At 43.5% G+C, this 27180-nt stretch overlaps 1 protein-coding gene across 2 annotated transcripts in view; it reads left to right on the forward strand.

Moving 5' to 3' along the window:
* ATF6 (activating transcription factor 6) overlaps nucleotides 1-27180 on the forward strand; it is a 106685-nt gene that overhangs the window by 72418 nt on the left and 7087 nt on the right. For both annotated transcript variants that reach the window (XM_081195637.1, XM_081195636.1), the window contains exon 15: nucleotides 3309-3393. In XM_081195637.1, coding sequence (XP_081051763.1) covers nucleotides 3309-3393 — 85 coding nt within the window. The remainder of the gene's footprint in view (nucleotides 1-3308; nucleotides 3394-27180) is intronic.

A 27180-nucleotide genomic window follows, 5' to 3' on the forward strand; every position in this document is an offset into this window, starting at 1 on the left:
CCTCATCTTGCTGCAAGAGCTTCTTTGCTGTGTTCTGATTTATAGTGACCTCGGAGAGAGGTGGTCTGTCACTTTTCACCTGCGAGTAGTCTGTAACATGATTTAGTTACATATTTAATTGAATAGCACCCAGAAGAAGTTTTCACATCTCTGAAGGTAGCTGGAATCATTAATCAGAAAACTTCAAAGTGTGTGACACTTATGACGATGAAAGGAAGCATAACACTTTAGTTGGCCACAGATCAGATGGTGCTTGTTTCCAGAAAACATTTGGTCTCTTCTATTGTTTCCAGTGAAACACATGGTGGAGCCTTCCATTTCTGGCATCGTCAGATCAATGTGCTTTCCCTTTGTATGTTGTTGTATTTTGGGTGGTCACCCAAGCATGTAAGGGGCACTCTGCAGTGATTATAAAAGATTAACCCATGGGATGACAGTAGAGGGTGATTTACCATTGCTGTGGCATCTAGATTCTGTGTAGCGGTATTGCATGGAGACAACAGGGAGCCAAAAAAATGTCCAAGAAGAAAATTAAGATTTAAGGAAAGGGCCAGAAAGCAAAGCTTAAGGAAGTGTTTTAATTTGGCATGTGTGACCCTTTGCAGCAGTTCATGTGCTCCTACCCAAAGTGAGCTGCAGGGAAAAGTTTATGTTTCTGAGAGGGCCTCACTTAGAAGGCCCTCAGCTCAATCAAAGACATGAGGGTGGGATAACTTGCAAGGGAGGAGATGAAATGCGCTTCACACATTCCACAGCACCATGCAAGATTGTCTCTGTGTTTCAGGTCACATTTTCCTACTTCCCATGCACCACCATGTTTGCCTTCCATTTCTCATGTAATGTGCCGCCGCCACCACCTCTTCTCTCTTCCAACCTTAAGATGTTCTCTTTCCCTTCCTCTTCCCATGCTTAAGCATGCACTGTTTATGGCAAGACTTTTATGTACCACAAGCACAGTACAGTGGTGCCCCGCAAGACGAATGCCTCGCAAGACGGAAAACTCGCTAGACGAAAGAGTTTTCCGTTTTGGAGGTGCTTCACAAAACGAATCTCCTATGGGCTTGCTTCGCAAGACGAAAATGTATTGCGAGTTCCTGCGGGGTTTTTTTTTCCTCCCCCCCTTTTTCTAAGCCGCTAAGCCGCTTATCAGCTGATCCGATAAACTGATAAGCCGCTAAAAGCCGCTAATAGCGCTAATCCGCTAATCCGTCAATGGGCTTGCTTCGCAAGACGAAAAAAACGCTAGACGAAGAGAATCACAGAACGGATTCTTTTTGTCTTGCGAGGCACCACTGTACTGGATTGCTCCACTGTTCCATTTCAGCTTATATGTTTGATTTCTACCTATATCTAGGTAGATACTAAACAGTCCAAAACAGTTGGGTAGAAGAAAAGGAAGATTACAGGTAGAACATGTACTAATTTTATACTTGCTGCAAATTCTCCAAATTCAGCAGGGCTCAGTTACCATTCCAAAGCAACACTTTCCACTAAGCAATAAATTTGGATATGAAACAAATCACTTTGCCCCCCTGTAACCTGCTGCAGTTTTAATGAACTCATTTTGCAAAGTCCATTCAGTAAGTGAAATTTGAGGGGGGAAATTTGGAAGAAATTACTTTTTACCCTGCTGTGTACATAATCTTAAAATGAAAAAAAATCTACTAAATAAGTATCCTTCCAGCAAAAAAACAGCAGAAGATATTGTGGAACCTTTAAAGATTTTATTATGACATACACTTTTGTGAACTAGGGTCGATTTCATTAGATCAGTCTGTAATGAAACCCCTGTCCTCAGTTGCTGCCAAAACAAGGAAGAAAAACCCCCAAGCTATTCATTGGCAATTTTAACACTTGAGATATAAATAACCAAAATGTGTTATTAGTAATAGTAGCAGATGTAGGAAGAGATTGAAATATGAACCTCAAAAGCCCACCATCTGCTATTTTCATGTGATGTGTCAGCTATAGACTGAATAAATCACAACACTTTAGACACCAGAACAGACGACAGTATAGCTTTGAGCCAAAATTTACACTTTGATGAAATGACAATCTAAGGAGACGTCTTAGGCCCGAGTGCTTGGCATGATGTCTGGAAAACTATCAGCTTGGAAAAATGAGATTGCCAAAGTTAGCCCCTGACTCCAGCAGTTTTATTTTTTTCAAGGCTATCTTCCTAATTCAGTGACCTCCTAAACCAGATGTTCTATATACATTCTAAACTCAACCCAATATGCTTCTTTAATCAAGCTGAGTATATAGAAAAAACTTCTTATACAGTAACTATGGAAAACCAAAGAATGAACACTCTTTTCAGGGGTAGGGAATGTGGGCTTTTTGGATGTTGTTGGACTCCCAATTCTCATTGACCACTGCAATGTGGCCAGTCGTCAGAAATTATAGGAAGCCTCTGGAGGGCCATCTTCCACATCCTTGCTCTATTTCTTAACCACAGCTACAGCTAGGAAGGGCATTGGATGCCTGGCTTGTGAAGAAGCACCACTAAGCAGGAAGCCCTATGGTGGTATTTACTTATTTTTCCAAGATTGGTACCCTCCGTTTTTATCAAATGAACTACGGGGCTTTCTGAGACTGAATGATCCTTGGTTTATAATGTGGCTTTATCTAGCCAGCATTTTTTTTACTTATACCGTGTTCAGATGGCTCTTGCCTCTAAATTAATTTTCCAGCTGCCCCAAGAAAGCCAGATAGCTCTTAAGTTTCAAGCTTCTCTGCCATTAGAGAATCCAGTTTTGATCATTTTGCTCCTGTCTTCATTGAACAGCATCCAAAAATAGGGCAAAAAGTTTTTGCCAAAAAGTTTTGTAGTGGTGGGTAAGAATCTTAAGTTGTTTGCCATAGCTATTCTTTAAACTGTAAGATCTTTGAAGCAGACTCCAACATCTGCCATAACAAAAAAGGCATCTTAGGGGAGTCATGACACCCTTAATACCAGGTTTGATTAAAAAACACTCAGTGTGCCCATCCCATCTTAATCCAAAGCAGTCCACTGCTTCTTGTTGGCGTAAGCAAACCACTGGGCATTCTGAGTAGAATTCCTATGTTGGGTTGTCTTGTGATTTATTACTGATCCTAACTCTTGAAAATGTAGTTTGCTATCTCTGGACTGTATGGTGAATTAGTGGTGTTTCAGAAGCTCCTTGGCTATGAACATCCTTAGCCTTGCTTTAACTCAGATTTGATTTGTTATGAAGACTCTGAATGCACAGTCTTCACGTGCACAGTTTTCCCAGTGCAACATAATACATACTTAGCAACTTAATGCATTTTTAAATATTTTTCAGGATCACCTGTTGTTGCCTGCTACCACCCATAATAAGACCAGACGACCAAAGATGTCAATAGTATTGCCAGCAATAAACATCAGTGGTGAGTGTTGTTTAACCTGTTGGAGAAGTTATTTTACAAAAGTCCAGTTGACTATATTGCTTATGGAAATGTAAGTCATGATGAACAAAGCTTGAAGTGTTTATTTATAATGATGGTCTCATGATAACTTTTGTATTCTTGAATAAGGGCCAGCAGAATGAAATCCTTTTCCTGGACCAGGCATCCCCAACCTGCGGCCCTCCAGATGTTTTGGCCTACAACACTCATGATCCCTAGCTAATAGGACCAGTGGTCAGGGATGATGGGAATTGTAGTCCAAAACATCTGGAGGGCCAAATGTTGGGGATGCCTGTCCTGGACTATAGCACTTCAAGAGGCAAGGGTGAGGAACTGAATGTTAGAATATTTTAGAAAAACACCCAACCTAGCCCATTTACTTCCAAATTTAGCATGTCAAGGTGGGGAGGGGGCAGCAGGGGGGAGGCTTTTGCTTAACTTTCTTCCTGGCACGCCATTTCATGCAACAGTACATAAAATATAAAGGCAAACCAGCATGCACAGATTTGTTTTCTCAGGAGTTTTTATTGGGTAGTGCTAGTCTGCTAGCCTAGATGCTACTGTTTGTTATTGTTGTTGTTTGTTCTTTTCTATTGTTTAATTGTCCTTGGACACCATTCTGGCTAGTTTATTACAGAGACCCAGTGATTAAGTTTATATATATATAAATAATGAATAGAGGCTAAATGTTTCTTTTAAGCTGACCATTTGGGGAGGGGGGTTGTGTTACAAAGTAAACAGAAAAACAGGGAACGGTATATCTATTGTCTCCACTTTTAATTCAGTTTGTTTATGTTTAGTGAGAGACATTTTTGTTATAGACATCTTGCAGTTGGGGGAAAGGAGGGGGGATTGTGTCAGCATCACATGGGTAGGTCCTTTGTTTGTGTAAGGTAAAGGTAAAGGGGACCCCTGACCATTAGGTCCAGTTGCGGCAGACTCTGGGGTTGCGGCGCTCATCTCGCTTTATTGGCCAAGGGAGCCGGCGTACAGCTTCTGGGTCATGTGGCCAGCATGACTAAGCCGCTTCTGGCGAACCAGAACAGCACACGGAAACGCCGTTTACCTTCCCGCCGGAGCGGTACCTATTTATCTACAGTGGTGCCTCGCAAGACGAAAAGAATCCGTTCCGCGAGTCTCTTCGTCTTGCGGTTTTTTCGTCTTGCGAAGCAAGCCCATTAGCGGATTAGCGCTATTAGCGGCTTAGCGGGCTTAGCGGATCAGCTGATTAGCGGCTTAGCAGATCAGCTGATTAGCAGCTTAGCGGATCAGCTGATAAGCGGCTTAGGGGATCAGCTGATAAGCGGCTTAGCGGATCAGCTGTTAAGCGGCTTAGCGGCTTAGGATCAGCTGATAAGCGGCTTAGCGGCTTGGGAAAAAGGGGGGGGGGAGGAAAAACCCCCGCAGGAACTCGCAAGACATTTTCATCTTGCGAAGCAAGCCCATAGGAAATTCGTTTGGCAAAGCACCTCCAAAACGGAAAACCCTTTCGTCTAGCGGGTTTTCCGTCTTGCGAGGCATTCGTCTTGCGGGGCACCACTGTACTTGCACTTTGACGTACTTTCGAACTGCTAAGTTGGCAGGAGCAGGGACCGAGCAATGGGAGCTCACCCCATCATGGGGATTCGAACTGCTGACCTTCAGATCGGCAAGCCCTCGGTTCAGTGGTTATACCACAGCGCCACCCGCGTCCCTTTTGTTTGTGTATTTATTTGTTTTTATTGGTATTGTGAAATGTTAGGGGTTCCCAAGCTTGGTGGGTTGTGTTTAGTTGGTTGCAGTGTGTCTCATTTGTGTGAGGGAGGCAGGCTAGGTTGTTGGGTCAGGTTAGCCATATGGATTTGTATGCTGTTGGAGGGGATAGGTCATTGTCCTGTTGTGCTGTGTATGTAATGAAGGGGAACCACAATGGGACCAAAATTGTTTTCTGACCAGGAAGAATTTCTGCCAAAGGCATGAATCAGTCTACATCCTAACAGTTATATTTTCCTAAACTTTATGGCAATGTAAGAGCAACGATCTAACCACACTGCAGAAAGGGAAACAGTTATAAAATGGATAATACTTTGGTTTTGGTATTCATTTGAATGAAGAATGTTTCCAACACCTATGCAGTGGGAGCCATTTCTTAGTAGAGCTCTGAATTTAACACCTGCAAGCATGTGGTTTATCGCTTGCAGGCTGAATTCTGATATGGAAATCTTACAGCTTCTTTGGAAAACTGCCTTTGATTGCAAAGGGGAGCAAAGAGTGTTTCTAAAGAACGTGAAAAGAATTGTTGTAGCATGTAAGAAACAAAGATTTGGGAGGGAAGAGGGATTGTGCAGCTATGTTGTCTGATCTTTAAAGTCTTCAAGTGTATTTACTGGGAAGCTTGGACAAGAAAGGGTATTGGATGGGGTGACGGAGTCAAGCACTGAGACAACAAAAGACATCAGTTCACAAGGGTGAATATTATTCAATCTGTTTAATAAAGTAGCTAGGGATAATTGATTTCATCTCTCAGATGAATGAAAAAATTCTACATGCATCTTTGCCTCGTTCCAGTTATGGAATAAGAATACCTCTTGGTGTGAGGAGGTAGTGGGGGCTTCTGCCACTTTTGTGCAAAGGGTTGTCTCCTGGAGAGATTCTTCCTTTTTCTTTCCTCTCCCTGCAGGTTATTGTAGCCTGGACAGCAACTAGTGGTAGTTGTTGTTGGTTGTTGTTGTTTTAAAGGAGAGTCACATTGAGGGTGTGAGAGGCTTGTGGATTAGCCACCACCTTCCCAATTGGTAGCAAATTTGCTGCCATAACAGTGGCAACCCTTCCACACATCCCTCTAAATAACACTTTTTAAAAAAGTCTTTGGGTTGGCAGTTGGGGGTGGAGAGGCAGATGATTTACCTGAGGCAGCAAGATTTGGACCTTGAGCTTCCAGAGGCTGATGTAGATATTTGGAACAGGTGTTTTGATCGCAGAAGTGGACAGTAGGGCCTGGCTAGATGTCCCATAGTTAGATAGCAAGGCTTAGTTAGATGTTTCTGGTTAGATATCCTTACCCACAGCCCAGGGACCCGTGTTCCTCTCTCCATGAAGCTCTATAACAATGCAACCTCCCTCATAATTCTCTTGCCCATTACAGCCAGCTCTGGGAATTTTATATACATAAAATTGCTCTGGAAGCCTTTTTTGTGCTAGGCTAGCTAAATCTTCTGAATCAAGCCTGCAGTAGTTCTTCACCATGATTGTGGGTAGACAGAGAAATCTTATTTATTTCCATCCTCCCCCCTCCCTTGGCCAAAGCTGGGCATTTTTCCCCCCTTTGTACCAAGGAACGTGAAAAGCTATTCCAGTTCTGTTCAACAGCTGTTTGTGCAGTTGCAGATGTTACATTTCTATCAACGCTTTTATCCCAAATCATTTAGCTTTTTCCAGCTCCTGGTTCTAGGCTCCAGCAACTCACTGTAAAAATTGAGTTGGTTAGATTATGCTGTCACATACCTTGGGTAGTGGTTTTATAAGGGAAGGAGCAGGGGCCATGTCTTTTAGAGGCTTTCTATACCATAGGAAGGATGTAGCTGCTTCTTGAAATACTTTCAAAGCCACAGTAAGTTTCCCCACTGATTTATTATCAGGCTTAGTGTAGCAGCATGTAGTGAAATAACTGCCAAACTGTGCACCATAAACTGAACCTAATTTAAATAAATCAGATTAGACTATGAACCTAAAATACCCAGCCACAGAAAAGGCTGCCCAGCTGTGCATCATGAAAAGTAAATTAGCTTTCATTGAAAGATTTGGTTTAATCTAAATAAATTAGACTTTGAGCCTATGAGCCTAAAGTACCACCCACAGAAGAGGCTGCCTGTCACATCTCCTCATGAGTCTCCAGCCGAGCCTCTTTCTGTTAAGAGCAGGAAGACAACAGAATGAAGAATAAGCCTCTCCTCCCCACCCCCATTTATCACCAACAGTTGTCTTTAAGAAGTGCAGTTCCATTTAGTTACCATTGGTAGACTTTCCTTCCATAAATTTGCAGAATCCCATTTTAAACCTCTCTCTACCTATGACCCTCACCACAACTTATAATCATAGAACTGTAGTGTTGGAAGAGACTCGAGGGTCATCTAGTTCAACCCCCTGTAATGCAGGAATCTCAGCAAAAGCATCCATGACAGATGGCCATCCAACCTCTGCTTGAAAACCTCCAAGGAAGGAGAGTCCACAACCTCCCCAGGGAGTTCATTCCACTGTTGAACAGCTCTTACTGTTAGAAAGTTATTCCTGATGCTTAGTTAGAATCTCCTTTCTTGTAACTTGAAGCCATTGGTTTGGGTCCTACCCTACAGAACAGGCGAAAACAAGTTTGCTCCATCTTCCATGTGACAGTCCTTCAGATATTTGAAGATGGCTATCATATTTCCTTTCAATGTCCTCTTTTCCAGTCTCATCCCCATCTCCCTCAACCATTCCTCATAAAGCTTGGTTTTCCGGACCCTTGATCATCTTGACTAGCCTCCTCTGCACACATTCCAGCTTGTCAGTATCCTTCTTAAACTGTGGTGCCCAGTATTCTAGGTGTGGTCTGATCAAGGGAGAATACAGTGGTGCTATTGCTTCCCTTGATCTGAATACCATACTGCTGTTGATGCAGCCTAGAATAGCATTAGCTTTTTTGCTGCTGCATCACACCATTGACTCATGTTAAGCTTGTGCTCTACTAAGACTCTTGGCAGCAAGTTCCATAAATTATGGTTTTATATTTTTATTTTATTCTGTGAAGTGCCTGGAGACCTCCAGGTATAGGGCGGTATAATAATAGGATCTCTGCCCATTAACCATTTTTTTGTATTTTTATTAAAGATTTTCTTGATTTACAGAAGTATGTGTAATGTCTCTCTCTTGTATTTTTTCCATGTAACATTTTTACAAATCAGTTTCATTTGTTGAGACATTAGGAAGAAAAGGGGGAGAGGCGTGGAGGGGTGGAAGATGGGTGGGGGTGGGGTCGGGTATTGACATCCTCTCAGACTTTTGGGGGCCACCTTTCTGTATCTGAGGTTCTGTCAACTTTCCCTTAGAAGTCAGTTCGGGAAAGATTTTCTGCAGTCTTTTGTGGATAATAAGCAATAAAAGTCTTGTCCTGCTGGGATTCAAATGAAGTTGGAGCCTATATAGTCTCAGTGTGTCTCAAAATGTTCCCCAATGCCTTACAAATCTGAATGCTTCCTATGCACGAAGATCCCTCAACTCTGCCTTATCCCATCAGTCTTGTATGTGGGGAAAATAGTGTTTCCAAGCACGCTACCTTAGAAGCCCTCAAAGTCAGCTGATTCTGCCACCTCCCCACTAGAACGGTCAGGTTGTAAAGAAGGCTGTGCCCTGTTCACTGTTCCAGGATATGCTCTGAACATGGACTTGTTTTTATTTTTCCAGTTCAACTCATACTGATACTTGTGCATACAAAACCAGATGTGAATCAATATTTCCATCTCTTGGTTATGAGATATACTTGTAAGGCCATGGAAGCCCAACAGCTAAGGGTGTTATGGCTAGACTGACATTTATTTATTTATTTATTTATTTATTTAGTTTGTTTGTTTGTTTGTTTGTTTGTTTGTTTGTTTGATTTATAAGGTGCCTTTTATGGTAAGTGGAGGCAGTGATCTGCCCTTACAAGATCAAGTGGCCGAGCTGACCTTCCACAAGGCAACCATAGTAAGCTCTGGTGGAAGTCTGTATTTCACCAAAGAAATCCAAATGTCTCTTCTCATTTTAAATATCAAGCCATAACACTTGGAAACAATATGAGTGTGCTTTCAGACTTTGAAATGCACTTTTGGAAGATATTTAAAGGCAGCATTCTGTTAGAATCCATAGAGTCCAAAAGCAGAGCTGGGCCATCTTGTCCATAACACTTTTACTCTCGTGCATCATTAAAAGTAAATGGTGTGTAAGAAGAAAAAAATGTAAAACTTGCTTTGGGCAGAGGGAACACTGGTAGCCAGGCTCCTGGAATGAGTGGTAACACTTTAATAAGACATATTCAGAAGAATCAATATAAATGTGGGCCATACCCTACATTAAAAGGAAGGAAGGGCCTCCTCCAAATGTAGGAAGTTATATAATGGTAAATGTTTTGTGCTGGAGTGGGGTTTTTGCAGTACAATGTTTAGCGAAAGGACGTGGGTGGCGCTGTGGGTAAAACCTCAGCGCCTAGGACTTGCCGATCGCATGGTCAGCGGTTTGAATCCCCGCAGTGGGGTGCGCTCCCGTCGTTTGGTCCCAGCACCTGCCAACCTAGCAGTTCGAAAGCACCTCCGGTGCAAGTAGATAAATAGGGACCGCTAACCAGCAGGAAGGTAAACGGCATTCCGTGTGCTGCGCTGGCTCGCCAGATGCAGCTTCGTCACGCTGGCCACGTGACCTGGAAGTGTCTGCAGACAGCACTGGCTCCCGGCCTATAGAGTGAGATGAGCGCACAACCCTAGAGTCTGGCAAGACGGGCCCTTTACCTTTACAATGTTTAGCATATGGAATAATTTAGCGCAATAAGCTACTGAGTCACAGAACATCATTGGATATAACAGTAGACTGAATGGTACATATAAATAGGAAGCATGCAGAGTGACAAGGAGGCCAAGGGATCCTTAGAAGTGAGCAGCACAAAAAATAGCTTCTCTGCTTTCCTCTGCATTTCTCCCCTTTATATATGGAGGCAGGGTGTTTATAGGCTGCTTCCATATTTAAAGCAAATTCCGAAAGAGAGTAACCACGAGTGAAAACAACAATTCAACAAACATGTGTAAAAAGTTTGTAGTTTTAAAGCCCTGGCATCCCTGACTGCATCCAAACAGCACTTTCTTGCCCCTGTACGTTTTGCACTATGAGGTGGGGTTCCTTCTCTGCCCTTTACCCAGCTCTCCACATACCTGCTTATGCATGATTCCATCACTTGCAACTAAATGAAAAGCCACTCTTCATTGCAGTCATCCAGCCAGGGTCAGCTGCTAAAGATTATTGCACACAGCAAGAAACTGGAGCTTGCCATCCACTCTATTGTGCCACTGTATTCTGCTCTGGTCAGACCACACCTGGAGTACTGTGTCCAGTTCTGGGCACCACAATTCAAGAAGGACACTGACAAACTGGAACGTGTCCAGAGGAGGGCAACCAAAATGGTCAAAGGCCTGGAAACGATGCCTTATGAGGAACGGCTAAGGGAGCTGGGCATGTTTAGCCTGGAGAAGAGGAGGTTAAGGGGTGATATGATAGCCATGTTCAAATATATGAAAGGATGTCACATAGAGGAGGGAGAAAGGTTGTTTTCTGCTGCTCCAGAGAAGCGGACACGGAGCAATGGATCCAAACTACAAGAAAGAAGATTCCACCTAAACATTAGGAAGAACTTCCTGACAGTAAGAGCTGTTTGACAGTGGAATTTGCTGCCAAGGAGTGTGGTGGAGTCTCCTACTTTGGAGGTCTTTAAGCAGAGGCTTGACAACCATATGTCAGGAGTGCTCTGATGGTGTTTCCTGCTTGGCAGGGGGTTGGACTCGATGGCCCTTGTGGTCTCTTCCAACTCTATGATTCTATGATTCTATGATTCACTCCGAGGCCACTGGCAGGAGCATTTTTATGTTCTGCTGAGATTCCTTGAGCTTGAAGAAGGGCTGGAGAACTCTTAGACCTTGCACTGAGCCCCAGAGAGCCTTGGAAAGCAGTGAGACATCCCTCTCCTCCTAGCTCAGAGGAAGGCAAGGGGCTTCTCCCGCAGTCACACTGGGCTGTGGAAGCACCCTAACTTGCAGTGTGGCATCACAATAAAACCTCTGGGGTGAGAGGAGCAGCATTGGTGAGAAACAAGGAATTCGGCTGACTACCAAGGCCAGTCACAATTTGGTCATTTTGCAGTGTGTGTACTCTTGACAAGGAGCTACAGCAAGCGTCCTGAGTGCTTTGATACAATGCACCCATTTTAAAATAACTGTTTGCCACATTTGTTTATTCCTTTGAAGTATTTGTTATCTAACCCAAAAATGTAATGTGGTCTCTTCACACAGGAAGATGAAGAGAGAGGGCATGTCTTGATAGTTGAAATGATTTGGTCCTTAGTTGAAAGCTATTTAACATGCTTTGAAGGAAGTCGATGTACCATGTTCCAGAATGTTGAGGAGTCTGGGATCTTGCCATTCACTGTCGGTTGTCAGTCACTCTGGGACTGCGGCGAAGGATAGACTTAAGAATGTTACTGAGGAAGGCCAGGCTTGGCCAGATGGGGGAGCGGAAGGGGCTAAGGGAAGGTCTGGGAAGGGTGTGTTTGACTGTTGGGAAATTGGGAAAGGGTGGGTTTGGCTGGGTGGTTCTCAGTTTATTAAAGCTCACTCTAGTTCTTATGGACCACTTTAAAAAATGTATACATTCCAAGGTATATGCATATGTGAGCAAAATATATTTTTACTTCTAAAACAAAGAGGGCCACCCTTGATTAGAAAAAATGGCCTGAGTCTTTTTATATATAAAGGTTATTGAAACTCTGTTTGAGAGTTCATATGTGTTTAGTCACTTGGACAGGAAACAGTTGAGAAATTAAATATAAAAGCAAATTCTTCAGGGATTTTACATCCTGCCTTGTTTTTCTAAGTTGCCGCCTTTTGTATTAAAGCAACAGAAACTCCCCCCCTTTTTTTTAAAGAGAGAGAGAGAGAGAAAGAAAGAAAGAAAGAAAGAAAGAAAGAAAGAGAGATGATAGAAGCTGACTAGAATGAGAGAATGATTTGCCTCTTTAATGTTCTGGGGAATCTGGCTATAGTTCTCAGTGTTGAATGGAACAGAATCTCCACCCAAAAGCATCTGAAATTGAAAATAAAATGTGCGAATTGGGTAATTGGGTGAGCTTGCTGTAACCATAAGCAGATCTGCATAAATCTTATTGATTTGCATAGTTCTTTGAGCAATGATTGCGGTTTTCCTTGGCAGAGAATTAGGACTTTTCATGTTTAGCATTATCAGCTGTTTTACACATATGGGTTCTAATAGTCATATGGCTAAGTATATCCCATAGAATTTTTCTCTAACTAGTAAGAGTGTGGTTTGAAACAATGTGGTATATAATTATGTTGCTAAAGCAAAGGGTATCTATTCCTCTTTGCAGACTGGATGTGTGATGGCCTATGTTAGGCACTCAGTGAGGAAAAACAAATATTCTTCACAAACATCTCATTCTGCCCCTGCAGTTGCAGGATTTTTATTTTCGAACCATTTTTATTTTGGTTTGTTTCAGTATCAGTAAGCAGAACATAAATTATGGTTTAGGATTAGTCTGTTTTAATCAAATACTTCAACTCTTGTACCTTTTGAATGGTTTTTGTTAATATTTAGGTCTGCTAACCCAGTGGCGTAGTGTGGGTTGCCAGCCGCCAATACCTCCAGAGTGCCTCCTCAGAGCCAAGCAGGGCTGTACTGCACTGCACAGGGGAGAGCCCTGTTGGCCAACGTGGCCCTTGGTGGGCGAATCCCCCCAACTCCTGCAGTGAGGACTACACTGCAGAGGCTGGACTACACTGGGGTCGTCCCTTGCCCACTTCCCTCTGTCCGCGCCCACTCACCGTGGGCCTGCGCTGCTCTGCTCCCTTTGCCAGGGTGGGGTAGGGATCCCTTTGGAAGCCAGCACCTGCATGCGAGTGCCTGATTGTACCCCCCCCCCCCCGCTACGCCACTGTGCTGACCTCTTTGGTGGTGGCGGCTCTTTTAATCTGCAGCAGGGGGTTTAAAGAAGTCCACTTCTCAACCGATCAAGCCCCCTTCCTCCAGCTCATGTGAGTCAGAGGCGGGGTGGGGGCCTCAGGTGCCTTCGCCCAGGAGAAAGAGGGAGCCCAGGTGAAGGAAAAGGTGGCGGCAGTATCAAGCAGCCCTGCTCTGCAGGGTGCTGGGCTGAGGTTGTGTGATGCTGCCACCTGGTGCTGGAAGCGGAAGGAGTCCCTCTACTCCCAGCGCTTGATGGCAGCAGCAACGAGCCCTGGTTCAACCAAGGTTCAACATCACGATGTATCGCCAGAGTGCAATGTTTCGCTGGTGATACAACGCAATGTTGGAAAGGTGACATCACCCAGCCCTAGTCTTCACAAAAAAAGAAATAAGCATAGCATTAAGATTATAATGCTTATAATCTTAGGGCAGTTGGACTTGTAGAACTTGTCATGTTCTGGTAGCTTCTGTGGATTTATTTGGATTGTAACACAAGCATATGCCATTAGAGAAGAACAGTCAGGATCTTTTTGTAACCAGGAAAACCTATTTAATATCTCAATAAGGTCATCCAATGTCTTGAACTTCAAAAGGAGTATGTGCCAGGACTTATTTTTAAATTTTTAGTGAAACAGTTCACAGATTTATGATAGGTGTCCATCCTGGCTGTAATAGACAGCTTGCTAGAACTTTGCTGTAAACCGTGCATTTCCTTGAGCTTTATATCATCTTTAACTTGTACTTGTAAGTATAAACATATTTCTTCAGCCAGTCCATGTACAGATGGTATCATCTTGTCGCATCCTGCCCTGTTCTCTTGCAGAGCAAGAGTTGACAGGCAATGTTTTTAGGATCATGGGAAGAGGGTAAATTTGGTGCCTCTTGTTCACAAGGGACAGATTGTGGTTAAAGCAGCCTTTTTACAAGAAAATACCAATCGTAGCATGTAAATAAATTACATCATTTTTATGTAGCCAAGTTAAAACAGGTGGAAAATTTGGGTAATCCTTGAGTTCAGCTCAATGCTGTAAAGGCGTTTTGGCTGCACATGATCAGACAGCAGCTTTGATAGCAGTGAAGAAAAGGGGGTTGCCAGATGCTTTATTTTCTCTTACTACTTGTTGAGGTGTTTAGACTGAGTAGATATCATGATTTTATGTCAGGAAAGGCAGGAGTGATCATGGATAGCTAATGTAGCTTCATCTCTGAAACTAATCATGTCTAGGCTTGGCTATCCTCTGTTTGGAAGATGAACACAGTTCTTAGCAACTTGGGAGGAGGGTGGGTGTTACAAATAATTTTTGTTCATTTATTTGGGGCCAAGCAGGAATACTTTCTTAACTCAAAATTTACAAAGAGCTCGGTGGATGTAGTCATCTAAATGGCTGTACCCTAGAAGAGTTGGCCATGGAAATTTTGTAGTTGTGTGGTTAGTGCTCATACAGTATTGTGATGGCCATTGGCTATAAACAATAAAATCTAATGACTGGTCATTGAAGTGGCCATATGGGCAGCAAGCCTGAAGATTTATCTTAATTAGTGTCCAGGACCTGATGCAACATGTAAGCGTTGTTGAATCAGTTGGGAACTGTGACCATAGTGCTATCAAATTCAATAAGCGGACAGTTGCCAGGAAAATCCAACACAGTCATATTCGACATTAGAAAAGGAACTGAGGCAGTTGTCATTGTAGGTCTTAATGACAACTTAAAAACAGACAAATCATCTGGTCCAGGTGGCATACATCCGGGAAGTCTTCAGAATTCAAATGCAAAATTGCTGACTTTCTAACAAAAATATGCTACTTTTCTCTAAGATAAGACTCTGTACTTGAGGACTGGAAAGTCACCAGTATAACACCAATTTTTAAGCAGGGGTCTAGGGAGGATCTGGGAAATTACAGGTGGGTTCTTTCTACAGAGGTCCCTTCCAGATCTAGGATTCAAGCATTAGATTCTTTTAGCCCGCCGATGTGTCATTTTTCAGCTCTTTTTCAGTTTTTTTTAAGCATAGGTTTCCAAGCAGAAGGGAAGGCATTGTCAAAGGACCTTGTCTCCCTAGAAAACTCTACCAGAGCCATCTAGCTGAATTCACTATCATTTGCAAACCAGATTGAAGCAAGTTGATACAGTGAACTTGTTCTCAGAATCGTAATACTGAACCTTCAAGGATGCCTGCCTCTATTTTTTTCAGAAGGAAGGCCAAAGATTTCAGAGGTCCCTCCTAAGGTTGTCTAATGTGGCATTTCTCCCAAAGACATGTCGGCTTTGCAGCAGTAGCCTACCTTGGACTTCCATAGATTAAAAGAAATGACAGTAAATAGGACCTCAACAGGTACTAGCAAATTCTAGTTCCTAAGTATGATTCAAGAATGTCACACAGGAGTACTTTGTAAAACATTAACTCTTTGAATAATCTTGCATTACAAATTGAATCACTCATATTAAGTAATAATCCTTTGTACATTTGTACATTTACAAAGGATTTGTACTTTTTAAATAGAGACTTTCATTATTTTCTACCATTTTTGTTCAACATTTTAGATTCTTGTAATTTGCATTCAGCTAGTGGATCAGAATCTTCTGCTGGTTCCCTGCCTGACCTAAGGTGGGTCATAAAAGCAGCATTGCAATGCGTCCTGCGCAGGGCTCCCTTTGAAAGTGACTCGGAAACTACAATTAATCTAGAATGCGGCAGCTAGACTGGTGACTGGGAGCGGCCGCCGAGGCCACATAACACCAGTCCTGAAAGACCTACATTGGCTCCCAGTATGTTTCCGAGCACAATTCAAAGTATTGGTGCTGACCTTTAAAGCCCTGAACGGCCTCAGTCCAGTATACCTGAAGGAGTGTCTCTACCCCCATCGTTCTACCCGGACGCTGAGGTCCAGCGCCGAGGGCCTTCTAGCGGTTCCCACACAGCGAGAAGTGAAGCTACAGGGAACCAGGCAGAGGGCCTTCTCAGTAGTGGCGCCCTCCCTGTGGAATGCCCTCCCATCAGATGTCAAGGAGATGAGTAATTATATAACATGTAGGAAACATCTGAATGCAGCCCTGTATAGGGAAGCTTTTTAAGGTTAATGTTTTACTATGTTTTTATATATGCTGGAAGCCACCCAGAGTAGGGCGGGGTACAAATAAATTATTATGATTATGATTACAAATCTGAAAAAGTTAAGTTCCACATATTGGTGCTACTTTTTCTCGGCCCCCGCCCTTTCTCTCTCTGCTTTGATTAGCATTTTACTTAATCTGAATGAATGATGGTATCCCTGATCAAGTCTCCCCCCCCCCGCCAGTTTTTATTGTTTTACAGCTTATGACTAGCAGTCTCTGGGATTCAGCTTTCTGCTTTTTCCCATCACATTTCCTTCTGCAAAAGCGTGGGAATAAAACAGGGTCCGAGAAATGAGTCAGGGCTGTTCTTGGGTTATGAAATCAGTCTGTCTAGGCTGAGCTCTCCATTCTCTGTCCATAATAAACCTTATCTTTCTTTCCATCTTTCCCCTTGCATATTGTTTTCGGATAGTGAGGAAAGGGAGATCATGGCTGATACAGCATCTGCCATGAAAGAGCTCCTCCATGATATAGCTGTCTTGCTACATCCCAAGGGAAATTGCAGATTTGCTCAGGTCAAGGGACTGTTGGCTGCTTTCCGTCTCACACCTGCATTGTGAACACCCAACCCTAGTTGTTCTGTCCTTAAAAAAAAATCGAATCACATTCTGTCATACAAATTCTGTGGCAAGAAAAACTGAATTCTGTAGCTTTTGTAAATTATGCATATCAAGCAAATTTGCACAATTTTCTTTTATGATGTATAATATTTTTCTACTAGCGTATTGTTTTCCTTGACTTGAGTTGGGCAAGTATTGGAGCATTGAAACTCAGCCCACAGACTGGAAACTTGGCCAACTTCTTGGCATCTGATATTTCAGTAGGTGTTACTTACACGCTTTCTAGCATATCTTCACACTCAGGAGCTGGAAACCTGGATCTTTTCAAATGACAGTTGAGAGTCTCAGAAAGTCACATTTTGTGGCCAATTCCACTTTTGTTGCTGCCATGGAATTGTGGGGTGCACTAGCCATATTTATAACCTGCTAAGCTGGGGATGGGAGACCTGCAGCCCTTCACAATATTGTTGAACTACAAGTCCCATCTTCACTGACCAGTTGACATGCAGATGGGAGCAGGCATCCAGCAACCCTTGCAGGACCACGGGTTTCTCATCTCTGGCAGGTTCCCCGTTCCTGTTCTTAGCCAATCACAGCCCACCAGGTATGTGTTGTGACCTGCTAGTTCCATGCAAGCAGCAAAATAGGAAGCTTATTGGGCCCCTTTGTTCAGCTCAGATGTATCTGTACAGCTGTTTTCCTTCCACTTGTACTGGCAGTACTGGAATAGCTCTTTCACAGCGAAGGTGGGACCAGGATGTGGGGGAAACAGATCAGTGAGATGCCCTTTGTTTCATGCCGTGTGGCACATTAAGGTCCCTTCCAACTCTACAATTCTAGGATTCTGTGTTTATACATAAGTAGCAATGGGATCCAAACAACTCTTAATCAGATTTTTTTTTAATGTGTTGCAGAAGAAGCTGTCTCTTGTAATGGTGGTTGGAACTGGTTTTAAAATAGATTCTTGCATTGAAATGAAGTCCCTGGTTTCATAAGGCAAAAAGATACTTATGTGTTAGGTCAACAAATGAAGCACTGAAGGGAGATCTGTCAAAATGTTCTGGTATGTGCTTGGAACATAGTGTATTTTTAGCCATTTTTTGCTGTTACAGCCCCATGGGTGTTTATAGTCTTATTTGGTAACACTTAGCAACTCTTCTGATGGAAACGTTGTCCAGACCACACTGGATGGTAGAGCTAGAGCAGCGCAGTTTAGTTTGAGTCACGGCATTTGCAGGAATTGAGCTGTGGGATGAGATACAGCTGCGCTGTTCAGATGCAAACAGTCCAGCCTCAGTCCTTGTTAGCTGCTGCACGCCTCCCCCCTCCCTGTCCAGTCCTGAGGGGCAAACTGAAGGCCGCATCTGCTCTGCTGTATTTCATTTTGCAGCAGATGAAACTGGTGTTCAAACAGAAGAGGTACATTGCAGAAATACATAGTGAACTTCGTTGTGAGATCTCTGGCTGAGATTCAGTGTTCAAATGTGTGCTTCGGGACTTTCCTGTTGCCCTTGAAAATTGGGGGTGGGCTGAGCTGGTATTCTTCGTGAAACTATAGAATTTTGTCTGAATATGACTATCGAGATTTCTTCCAATATCCCTGTTTTCAAGGCAAATATTGCATCACAAACATACAAACAACTCTGGTGTAAATGTGCCTTTTGCAAACACCATGACTGACTATACAAGTCAAGTGCCTTTGCATATATTTTACTGCTGGATAGTGTGGCCATGTCTTCGGGGCTCATTCCCTGAGCCACAGGCAGATTTTGCAGCTGTCTGGGTCAGCTGGTTCCACACAGCTAATTTACTGTAATTTCACTTGTGCTTGACTGTCCATAGGTTTCCTTGACTATAGGAGTGTGGTAGCCCATCTCTCCTGAAGAGAAAGACCCTCTTGGTTTCATTCTCTGGAAGCCCTGCCTTCCCTAGTGGTTAGAGTGTCGGATTAGAATTAGGGAGACTGTTTCAAATTGCAGTTCATAACCCTGAGCCCGATGTTATAATACATACAAAAGGCATTCTTTAAATAATAATAATAACAATAATAATAATAACTGAGATTTGCCACATGTTTCAGAGTGCAAAAGGCAACAGTTGATCTTGTTTATATATCCAGACATCCAGGCAGGGGGGTAATTTCCTTGCCTTCATTTATGTAATATGATACATTGTAGGTGACTCACAGTAGTTAAACATCAAAACACACACACACACACACACACACACACACAAAACTTGGCAAAACTACCGTATTTTTCGCTCTATAACACGCACCTGACCATAACACGCACATCGTTTTTAGAGGAGGAAAACAAGGGAAAAAATATTCTGAATGAAACAGTGGACGTATCATTTTTGTGCTTCATGCTGTGGCCACAGACATGTGATCTGATGGTGAATTTTGGCTGACCCAATGCAAAGATCCTGAGGATCCATGTGGATCCATGCTTTGTAACCACATTTTAAGTGGGGAGGGAAGGAAAAACACAGAAGGCTAAGAATGCAGGAGAGGGCTATAACGTGAGGAAAGGAAGGCAAAAGTTTCCCCCCACCCACCCACACAAGCCAGCCAGCGTGCTCTCTCTCTCTCTCTCTCTCCCTCTCCCTCTCCCTCTCCCTCTCCCTCCCACCTGCATGTTTTCCGGCTGCCTGATATATACGTATTTTTTTTAACTGCCTTGACAGAAGAAAGCATTTTAACTGCATTAAGAACTATTTAGCAGCGAAACCTAAGCTTTGCCATCCCTTAAGAGGTACAGACACTGTAATCTTCCAGATCGCATGAATTTACAGGCAAAACACTGTTTAAGGATTTCATCCTTTTAAATGGAAGAAAGCATATTTGAATGCTGTGTGTCTCCAAAAACAAAAAGCAGGAAGTCAAATCAGAATTTTAAGCCGAACCTGTAATCTCTCTTCCCTTCACAAACATTGTTCCCTCCGGAGCAGGGACAGGATAGAGCGACGCTCTGCTTCCCTCTCTTTTTGCCTGGAGGGGAGGGGCTTTCCCTGCTCTTTGTTCCGTTTGAGCAAACACAGTAACGAAACAGAGAGGGTGGGCAGTAAGACCCTGAGGCAGAATGCAGGAAAGCAACAGCTTCCTCTCTCACGGAGCTCCCTTCTCCCTGAAGCGCGGTTTGATTTTTGCCTCATTTTTCGGCTCCAGGGACCACACATTCGCTGCATAACACGCACAGACATTTCCCCTTCCTTTTTAGGAGAAAAAATCTGCGTGTTATAGAGCGAAAAATACGGTATGTCCAAGTTGTAGCCGAACATTATGTAACTCAGCATCAGCCAACTTCACTGCATCCTGGCAAAGTCTTCAAAACTGAAGTTTTAGGCCAAATAGTTTTGAAGTAACCTGAAAAGTGATAGGAGAGGAAAGTAAGATGTTAAACCAGTAGTGGATAGTTCTCATGACAGGAATACCTAAGGTGATAGGAGCAGTCACCCTGGTTCATATTCGAGTCTGTTCCGGCACTCTTCTCCCTCTCCTGACTCCACTACCAGAAGTGTGCAGGGCCTGAGAGAGAGAGGCAGACAGACAGAAGTGCCTAAAGCAGAGTCAGGCTACATCAGGCAAGAGGAATAAGCCAATGAAGTGGAAGACCAGGTAGCGTATATGAGCAGCCACAATGGTGCCCCTCCCTGATCTAGAAAGATTTCTGGAATGCATGGAGTCCACTGAGGCAGCTGCTTCTCTAGGCAAGCAGAATGGAGTGTGCCTGTCCTCCTGATGAAGAAAATGAAAAATGTGGTATCATTGTGCTGCTTTCCTCTCACCTCCCAGTGATTGGAAAGGAAAGGAAAACTGTGGGTGAGATCTAGAGCAGAAGAGCTGGTATGCAAGGCTGGGCTTGCCAGGGTGCATAGGAAGGGGGCTTCATTATGAATGGGACAAGAAATGGGCTGAAACCCAACAGAGGTAGTGAAGGTAGGTGAGGCTCTGGCTGTAAGTGGTGAATTTTGGACGCCAATCAGTTGCATGGCATAACTGGAATATTCTGCAATAGGATTAGGACCCTGTGACCCTCTAGGCGTTGCTGTGCCGTAGTGCCATCATCACAGACCTTTGGCCACACTGGCTGGGGCTGAAGGGAGTTGAGAGTCCAACAACATTAGAGGCCACAGTTTCCTCACTCGTATTCTACAATATCTGATCACAATCAACATACCACTTGTTTGTTTGTTCTTAAATTTTGAAATCATCATTATTATCTTACATTTCTATTGTTGGGATGTTATTTATAAATTACGTTTGATGCAGCATTCGAAACTAACAAGGTGCTATTTGCCTTTTGCGACTCAGAAGCGCCCCCTTGCAACCAAGTGGAGATTTCTGCTGAAAGGTTTGTGACTGAAATCTCCACCATGGGAGAGGACAGCAGCCTCCCTGACTGACCACAAAAGCTGAAAAGGTGTTATCAGCTATAGAACTGCTGGAATTCCCTTTCAACCCTACACCCCACCCTACACCAGCCTTTTGATGTGCTGAAGAGGGAATCTGACTCCCTTGTCGTTCAGTTTGCACAAGTAAACAAGCTGCAAAGCTCTTTTCTGTGGTTAGATGCACTGCTTCTCTCTTGGGTGGTTAGCAGGAGGGGAGATCTGAATTGCTAAGGTTGCAGGTAGCAACTGAAGACAAAGCACAAGTTGTCCTCCTGCGACAGCAAAACCCACCCCAAAAACATGTTCCCAGTCTCCACCTGGGATTCAGAAGGCTGTTCCACCACCTCTGCCTCTCACCTCTCACCCTGTTAATGAAACCTGGTTTCCACTCTGCTTTTGGTTCCTTGTTCCTAGATAGGAGAGGGTGGATTGGTGTCCCCTCAGTTTCTTTCTTCCCAATTTCTTTCTGGTCATCTCCCCCACCCCCTTATTTCGGAAGAGAAGGGGTGTCTATGGCTATGCCTTTAAGCAAAATGAGCTTTGCTTGGGGGGGGGAGGAATCAAGGAAGAATGGGGGGGTGCTTTGTTGTTATTTTGGCAAGAAGTTTACTTGGTTCCATTTGTGGGCATTCCTTTCTTCACATAATGAGGTGCTGGAAGGCTGTTTTGGACTCCTCTCTTTCCCCAACCCCCATTATTTACGAGGAACTCTCCTAGAATTATATTTCTACTGCCCCCCTCCTCTTCTCATAGCCCCTCGCCAAATGATCTACTTTCCCATCTCTATTCCACAGTACTTGCTCATTTGTTTCACTTTCTCTCTCTCAGATTTCTTTCTAGTTCAGCATCATAGTAATAATGAACTACAGTATTTTTATTAATGACTTTATATGCTTCTTAATTGCCAAAGTTGGTCTCTAAGCAGCAAGTGTTCATATGCTGTAGGTATATATTCTTTTAATCCATATGACATCCCTGTCAAATATGCCAAGAGGCTTTGAAACTCCATTAACAAAACCATTAAACATAGTTAAATGTATTATCGCAACATGGTTTTGTTCTTATTTGATAAACAAGTTCCTACCCACAGTTACAACTTTTTAATGTCAGGGTTTCTGTACTTTTTGACAGCTTGATGACAGGCAGAATTGAGACGTCAACCAGCTGGGACCTCCCCATTTCATACAGTGATAAATAAGCATCATCTGTTGAATTTCTTTCTGATGTGCATATGCTGCAGCCATAGGTGCTCACCAGGAGAAAGATGGCAATCCTATACACAGCTTATAAGCTAACTGAAAAAGTTAAATTCTGAATGGGCATTCTGAGAGATATTAATTATCTAGTGAAAATGGGTTTTTAAAAACCCCAATTTCTGTTCTACAGTTTTTCTTTCTACTAAATGGACTTGGCATGATCAACAAATTTCAGAGGGATAGGCATATATTATTTTATTTTATCATATCATATCATATCATAGCATATCATTATATTATAATTATAGTTTGTATACCACCTTTTAAACCAAAGGAATACTATGACGTTATAAAGACTTAACACATTTAAGCCCACTTTGTCAGATTGCTGAATGCGTCTCATGAGGTGGCTGTAGCCTACAAATGTTTGTTTTGTTGATGCCACAGAGGTGTAAGTCTGATATCTACTTGTTTTATTGTGATGAATCTTCAATACTGGAATCCCATTAGCTGTATTTACATAATAAAACACTCTTGAGAAGACATGGCACCCATCAAGGAATAGAGGGAGGATTGTGCTTACATTAATCTTTTAATGTTAAGAGGTTCTCAAATTATGGATATTAAAAGGAAGGTCTGCAAAATGCATCCCCGACCTTCAGCCCTCCAGATGTTTTGGACTACAATTCCCATCATCCCTGACCACTGGTTCTGTTAGCTAGGGATCATGGGAGTTGTAGCCCAAAACATCTGGAGGGCCGCAGCTTGGGGATGCCTACATTAACATTTAGTTAGTTTGCATGGTGAATGTAGCATCCCAAGTAACCAGAACCTTTCATATAGCAGGATTTTGAAGGTTCAGCTGTACGGGCAGTCCTGCAAAAAAAAAAAAATCTTGCTAATGGAGTGTTCATAAGCATGCTGCTGGAGAGGCAATGCTCAAAAATAATGAATTAGGTCAGAGCTTTTCAACCTTTTTGAGTCCACGACTCCCTTGACCAACTACATTTTTTCTGCAGCATCCTTGTGGGGCTCAGGAGCGCAGTTATGCCACCCCTTGCCTTCAGAGCTGGCAGCCTCTCCCTTCTTGGGAGTCCCCTGGGCAGCTACTGCTGCCGCCTCCTGTCCCTGAGCTGCCCCTGCCCCCCGCCTCCAAGAGAGGTGCCTCCTCACACTGCCCCAGAAGGGCCTGGGTCTTGTCTGTCCATTCCTAGCAGCAAGGCTGGTGGCCCGGCTGGCTGGGCTCCCTTGCCTGCTTTCTTGTGTATTCCGAGGCCGCCTCAGCTCCTGGCAACCAGCACCCCCTGGCCGGCCCCAGAGACGCCATTCACCTGTGGAGCTTCTAGCCAGGGCTGCTGCAACAAATGGTCACACAAGCCTTTGGGAGGCAGAGAAGCAAGAGGGCATCAGAGGAGAGAGCGGAGGGAAGAGGGACAGAGACCAGTGTTGCGTGTGGCATCCCTCAGCATCATTCAAGGCACCCCAGGGTGCCACGGCACACTGCTTGAAAACCACTGAATTAGGTTGCAATCCCAATCCCATTTGCCTAGGAGTAAGTCCCTTTTGCATTCAGTAGGATCTATATCTGCGTGGAAATGGTTAGGAATGCACTGTTAGACCCGTTCTGCCAAGAATTTTGGTATACTGTAATAGACGTACAGTCGAACCTTGGAAGTCAAACAGAATCTGTTCCGGAAGTCCGTTTGATTTCCAAAACATTTGAAAACCAAAACGTGGCTGCCAGTTAACTGCAGGAGCTTCCTGCACTCAGTTTGAAGCCGCAGAAGCCCTGTGGGACATTTGGGTTCCAAAAATAATTTACAAACCGAAATAGTCACTTTTGGGTTTGTGATGTTCGGAAGCCAAAACGTTCGGTAATTAAGCTATTCGACGTCCAAGGTACGGCTGTATTTAACTGTGACTGCAATACTTGCTGAAGTTGCAACATAACATATTGGGCAGAGAGGGCGAGAGAGAGAGAGAGAGAGAGAGAGAGAGAGAGAGAGAGAGAGAGAGAGAGAACACGCACACACACATCCAAGCACAGTGGTACCTTGGTTGTCAAATGCCTTAGTTGTCAAACAAATCGGCTCCCAAATGTTTCAAACCCGGAAGTGAGTGTTCCGGTTTGTGAATGTTTTTTGGAAGCCAAACATCCAAAGCGGCTTCTGCAGCTTCCAATTGAGTGCAGGAAGCTCCTGCAGCCAATCGGAAGCTGCGCCTTGGTTTTCAAACCATTCTGGAAGTCGAACGAATTAAATTTGAGAACCAAGGTACCACTGTACTTAATACTTATGGTTGGCCACTATTGCTAAGCCTGAGCCCCATTTATGTTTGTGGTGTCCAATTAACAGTTGCTATTAAAATGCATTACTGATGTGAATTGTGTATTAGTTCACGTGTTCCCAAATTTTTTTTACTATAATAATAACAATAATTGTCATAATACTGTAATTGTTAAAATGTGCAACTGAATTGTAAAACGCTAAATGTACAATATACAGTGGTACCTTGCGTTAAGATCTTAATTCGTTCTGGAGGGCCGTTCTTAACCTGAAACTGTTCTTAACCTAAAGCACCACTTTAGCTAATGGGGGCCTCCTGCTGCCGCTGTGCCGCTGCTGCACGATTTCTGTTCTCATCCTGAAGCAAAGTTCTTAACCTGAAGCACTATTTCTGGGTTAGCAGAGTCTGTAACCTGAAGCGTATGTAACCTGAAGGTAACCCGAGGTACCACTGTACACAATTAGACATTCAATTGTTGTGCCCATAACCTAAATTTAAGGAGCCATTTGGTGAATAGCTTGCATATCTAACACTGGTTTAATGAAAATAATTACTAAAAAAAAAAATAATAATAAAAATGAGCAGGCAGCATCCTATTTCTTCCATGGAGAAATATTGCCTTGCCATATGCTCCCTTCAGAGCCTGAAGGGGTTGTACTCCTGCTGGCTTCGTTCCCATTGATGACAAGGGCTCTTCTTACGGGCCTTTGGCGCCTGAGACTGCTCTGCTTTTTGTTACTGCCTCAGATGTATACGTGGGCTCTGATGGTTTGTGCAGGTGACTTTGGCTATGGAATGGTGGCGCAGTCTGTAATTCTGAACTGTCCAACAGAGCCCAACTTTATCCAGCGAAGCAGCATACTGGGTTTAATGTATATCCCATATCTTGTGATTCATGTTTCCATTAGACGGCCTTCTGTTCTTTAGGCTTAGAAAACATATTGTACAGACACTGGCAAAAAGTAAGTCAGTAGTTGGCTGCCACTTAGAATCAAAGCTGGCTTTGTTTTTTTCCTCTGGCAAAATGTCCATAAGGACACTGGCAGGCATATTGGATATCACTACTTTAGAGTAGGTAGGAAGCATTGAACCCCTTTGCATTCAACAGCCAGCTTCAGTATTGAGAACTTTTCTCTGCTAACACTGGTCCAGTTCCAGTGTAGGAGAGCTAAAGGGGAACTGCACTGATAGCCTCTAGGCCTCACATTTAGTCCTAATGGCAGCACATTGGGTTGTTCACTAAGCTGTATAAGTGTCATGGATAACATCATATGCATATCTCCTTAGAGAACTTGGAGATATTAAAGGTAAAGGTAAAGGTACCCCTGCCCGCACGGGCCAGTCGTGTCCGACTCTAGGGTTGTGCGCTCATCTCACTTAAGAGGCCGGGAGCCAGCGCTGTCCAAAGACACTTCCGGATCATGTGGCCAGCGTGACGAAGCTGCTCTGGCAAGCCAGCACCAGCGCAGCACACAGAAACGCCTTGGAGATATTAAATGCTTTTAAATAAATAAAATACTTCTTTTAACAGAGAGACCAGAAACAGAATTAATGAAATTACAGACTTATTCCTATATTGATTTTATGATTCTCTGCTGAATGTATGAAGTGTCTATTCTTGTGTGTTCATATATTCATTCTGCCACTACCCTGCTGTCCTTCAGAGAACTCAGAGTGGCTTGCTTATGGTTCTCAAGTGGTCTCTTATCCAGGCAGCTTATGGCCCTAGACCTCTTTAGCCTCAGCAGAAGACTTGTGTCATCTGTCTTCAGACTATTCAGGAGCGAAGTATGAATTATTAGCTTGAGGCTACACTTAACTACTAATGAACATTTCCTTAGTTTCTGGTTTGGGCCAGTCAGTTGTTCTGGATATTTTGCAGCTCTCCAGTCAGCAATAGATTTTCCCTGATTGCACCTATAGGGTAAAACAGGGCTCTAGTACTGTGTCTGTTTATTCCAGAGATAATTGCATAGAGTAAGATCCTAGATTGTAGGCCCCCCACCGCTGCCCAAAGTTCAGTTTCTCAGAGACCCTACGCAGGAGGAATCATATGCTTCACACACGTCAAAAGGCATTCATGGGTGTGACCCATGCAAGTTGTTTTAGCACTATTAAATTAGGGGTATGATTACTGGGGAGAAAGAAATTGGGTTTGGGGAAATAGTTCTGCTCCCACTCTCATCCACGTAGCAGGTCAGGGGAAGACTGTAGAGGGCCATTGCCTGTTCGAGTACAGCACTGGTTTAAAACAGACCAGTGGTTTGACTCAGTAAATGATGTTGCTGTGTTGATTCTCCACCATAGAGAAACTGGCTTTGGGAGACTGAAAGAAAAGAAATTTGATAGTTTCCTCTCTCCCAGTCAAATGAGGGAACTCCAGTCCAGCTACAGTAGTTCAATTCCTAAGGGGCAGTACTTGCTGTCATACCTCTGTGCCTCAGAGTGCAACGTGAATGATTCATTAATGGGCAGTCATAAAGAGAG

This window comes from Podarcis bocagei (assembly GCF_964188305.1).
Source record: "Podarcis bocagei genome assembly, chromosome: 5".
NCBI lineage: Eukaryota > Metazoa > Chordata > Lepidosauria > Squamata > Lacertidae > Podarcis > Podarcis bocagei.